The sequence below is a fragment of the Tupaia chinensis genome, unplaced genomic scaffold (genome assembly GCF_000334495.1).
Source record: "Tupaia chinensis unplaced genomic scaffold, TupChi_1.0 Scaffold000359_1, whole genome shotgun sequence".
Taxonomy (NCBI): domain Eukaryota; kingdom Metazoa; phylum Chordata; class Mammalia; order Scandentia; family Tupaiidae; genus Tupaia; species Tupaia belangeri.
Window position 1 is genome coordinate 313,221 of NW_006159855.1, and position 3,225 is coordinate 316,445.

Below are 3,225 nucleotides of genomic sequence, written 5' to 3' on the forward strand. Positions count from 1 at the left end.
ACATGAGGCCAGCAGGTGGCATGGTGGTTAAGGGCACTGGACTCCAACATAGCCAATCATGGTTCAAGTCCCAGACCTGGCAGCTTGCTTTCTCACCAACTCCCCACATACTGTCCCTCTCTGGTAACATTAAAAAAAAAAAAAAAAACAGGAAAAAAGATGAAGTAACATTTTTAAAGGATTTTCTTTTTTGTAAGTTGAGTTCATTGTCACTGCCAAAACTAAAGGAACCAAACCAATAGGCACAGCCTTATAACATCAAGGTGGGATTATCCACGGGCAGTCCAAACTGTGACCTTGTAGCATTCAGGCTTCCATCTCAAAGGTACAGAAAAATGCTCTGCAAAAAATTAGGATACCAATCACAGGACTGACTATCTACACGTCAACAGTTTGAGATTAAGTGTCCATATGTTCCGATAAACCTATGTGGCCAGAGGTAAAAATGGAGCTGATTTTAAGTTGGAGCCCTAGGGAAGCAAAATTCCGAGATTATATGAAATAAGTATTTCATGAGGGGTTACTGTAGGCAAATAGAAGAACTTTTCTGTTTTGCCCAGAAGACTGGAGAGGTAAAAAGCAGGCAAGTCCCCTCATACCTGTGATGGATCTGTGACCCGTAATGTGACTACGTCCTCACTCGTGTACTTGATAAACAGATGGTTTTCATCCAGAAGCTGCATCTTCCACATGCGCAACTGCCGCAGTTGGTCGAAAAACTGGAAGAAGCGCCTCTTGGCCATAGCGCTACCGTCCTGCTCTGCCCGGCGCCACAGATAGACCAGCAGCCGGTGTTTCAGGGAGTTGATGAACGGATCTCTAAAGGGGTTGGCCATGCCTGTCTGACTGTCGCGCTGCACCTCGGGGAAAACGGCTGACACAGTGAGCAGGTCGTCCTCGTAGCAGAAACGGCCGATGGTCCGCACGTCGATGAAAGTGCCTTCGGGCGTCACCTGGAAGACGTGGATGGTCTGCTGCTGCACTGACAAGATGGCCAGGATGTTTTTGTACAAGTACAGCCCCTGGTTGTGTGACAGGACCACTTTATCACACTTGAATGTGCGCGTATCGCATAAGCGGCCGGTGTGAAGGTCAATGATGTGGAGCGAGTAGTCCTCGAGCGGGGACCGCGGGTTGGGGGTCACTGACTCACTGTTCCGATACACCTCATAGAAAGGAGGGTGCGGTTCATCTGGGAGGTAGGCGGCGGAGCCCACGATGACACACCGGCAGTCATCGGTGAAGAGGCTGCACTCGCGGTTCAGGTGCTCCCCGTTGGCCGCCACGTTGGTAATGTGCAGCAGGACAAAAAAGCGTTCAAAGAGCCGGCCTCGGATGTTGACCGACCGCTGGTCGTTGCCGTTGGACAGGATCTCCCCGTCATATCCCTGCAGTAGGTCCTCTGCTGCTTGGCAGCCCTGGTATTCATAAATTTCAAGAGACGTCTGGTCCGAAGAAAAGGCGATAAAGTAGCGTCCGTCGGGTGAGAATTTACGCAAGAAACAGGGAGGCTTTTCAACGTTGACGACTGTGAAGTTGGGGAAGACATTCTGGTGGAATACTCGGACCTGGTGCCAGTGGGTACCTGCCTTGCCTGAACTGATCCGCCGGCGCTCCAAGCGGTGAATGACATTTTGGTTTTGGATTCTTCGAGGTTTGATAGTGGAAACATGATGATCCATTATCACATCTCTGCATGAAAAAGGCACAAGTCAAGAAAATAAAACAAAATGTACCAAAACATAGATATATACAAGTCAAACAGATTTCCCGTCTCGTACCCTAAACCTAAGAGCTCCTGAGGTGACAGTGACCAGCATTTCTCCTTCCCAGATGATAGTCAAGAAGTGGAGCTGGGACCAGCAGTTAGTGTAATGGCTATGTCGCTGAACTCCCAGGTAGTCGACTGCAGTTCGAGTCCTAGGCCCAAACAACTCACACCAGGTGCGTGTGCATGCCCAAGATCCCAAGAGGAGAATGGAGGAGAAGGGATTGCAGCATGGCCATTCCCCCCCGCCCGGGGGGGGGGGTTCTCACTCTCTGTCTCTCTGTCTCTCTCTTTCTGGCGAACGCACGTGCCCTATAGCAAAAACCTCTCCAAAAAAAAAAAAAAAAAGAAGTGGTGCTGACATGTCTAAGTCTAAAAACAAGTTTGAAGGAAGGAATTAGTTCACTAGAAATACCTTTCACTTACGGTCAGCTTTGGAAATGTTTGACGGGATAAGTACAACAAAATATTTACTGGGCTGTTAAAAAGTTCATGTTACCCAAAGCCATCTATAGAGGCAATGTAATCCCTATCAAAATCCCAGTGGTGTTTTCTGTAAAATAGAAAAGTTCATCCTAAAATTCATACAGAATCTCAAAGGACCTCAAGCAGCCAAAAATATCATTTGAAAAAGAACGAAGTTGGAGGACACACACTTCCTGATTTCGAAACATATTACACAGCCACAGTAATCAAAACTGTGGTGCCGGTAATAAAGACAAACATAGATCCACAGAATAGAATAGAAAGCACAGAAACAGACCCTCAGTCATATGGTCATGTGTTCTTCAACAAGGGTACCAAGACTACTTAATAATGAAAGGACAGTCTCTTGAACCAATGATGTTGAGAAAACTTGGTATCTATAGGCAAAAGAATAAAGCTGGAGCCATACCTTACATCTTATAGAAAAATTAACTCCAAGTGAATGAAAGACCTAAACATTAGTCCCCTAACTATAAAATTCCCAGAAGAAAACACAGAGGAAAAGCTTCACAGAATTGGACAGGGCAATGATTTGTTGGATAGGACACCAAAAGCATAAGCAACAAAAACAAAAATAGACAGCTGGGACTACATCCAGCTTAAAACTGTGCATCAAAGGACACAATCGACAGAGTGAAAAGGCAACCCATACAGGAGAAAATACTTGCAAGCATATATCTGATACAGGATTAATATCCAGACTATACAGAACTACAGTTCAGGGCTGGCAGTGGTGTAGTGGTAGAGGCACTGGATTCCCACATGGTCAACAGCAGTTTGCATCTCAGACCCAAACTCACACTGGGTGCATATGTGTGCATGCCCAAAATCCTGAGAGGAGAATGGAGGAGAAGGGATTGAGGCCATCCCCACCTGAGAGGTATCTTCTCGCTTTCTGTATCTCTGGCAAGCTCAAAAGTCCTATTGCAAAAATCTCTAAAAAAAAAAAAAAAAAAAAAAAAAAAAAACAC

General features: G+C 46.0%; 1 protein-coding gene across 4 annotated transcripts in view; it reads right to left on the reverse strand.

The window, feature by feature from the left end:
• Nucleotides 1-3,225, reverse strand: part of DET1 (DET1 partner of COP1 E3 ubiquitin ligase) — a 21,835-nt gene that overhangs the window by 11,889 nt on the left and 6,721 nt on the right. For all 4 annotated transcript variants that reach the window (XM_006152772.3, XM_006152773.3, XM_006152771.3 and 1 more), the window contains exon 2: nucleotides 600-1,692. In XM_006152772.3, coding sequence (XP_006152834.1) covers nucleotides 600-1,682 — 1,083 coding nt within the window. In that variant the 5' untranslated portion in view covers nucleotides 1,683-1,692. The remainder of the gene's footprint in view (nucleotides 1-599; nucleotides 1,693-3,225) is intronic.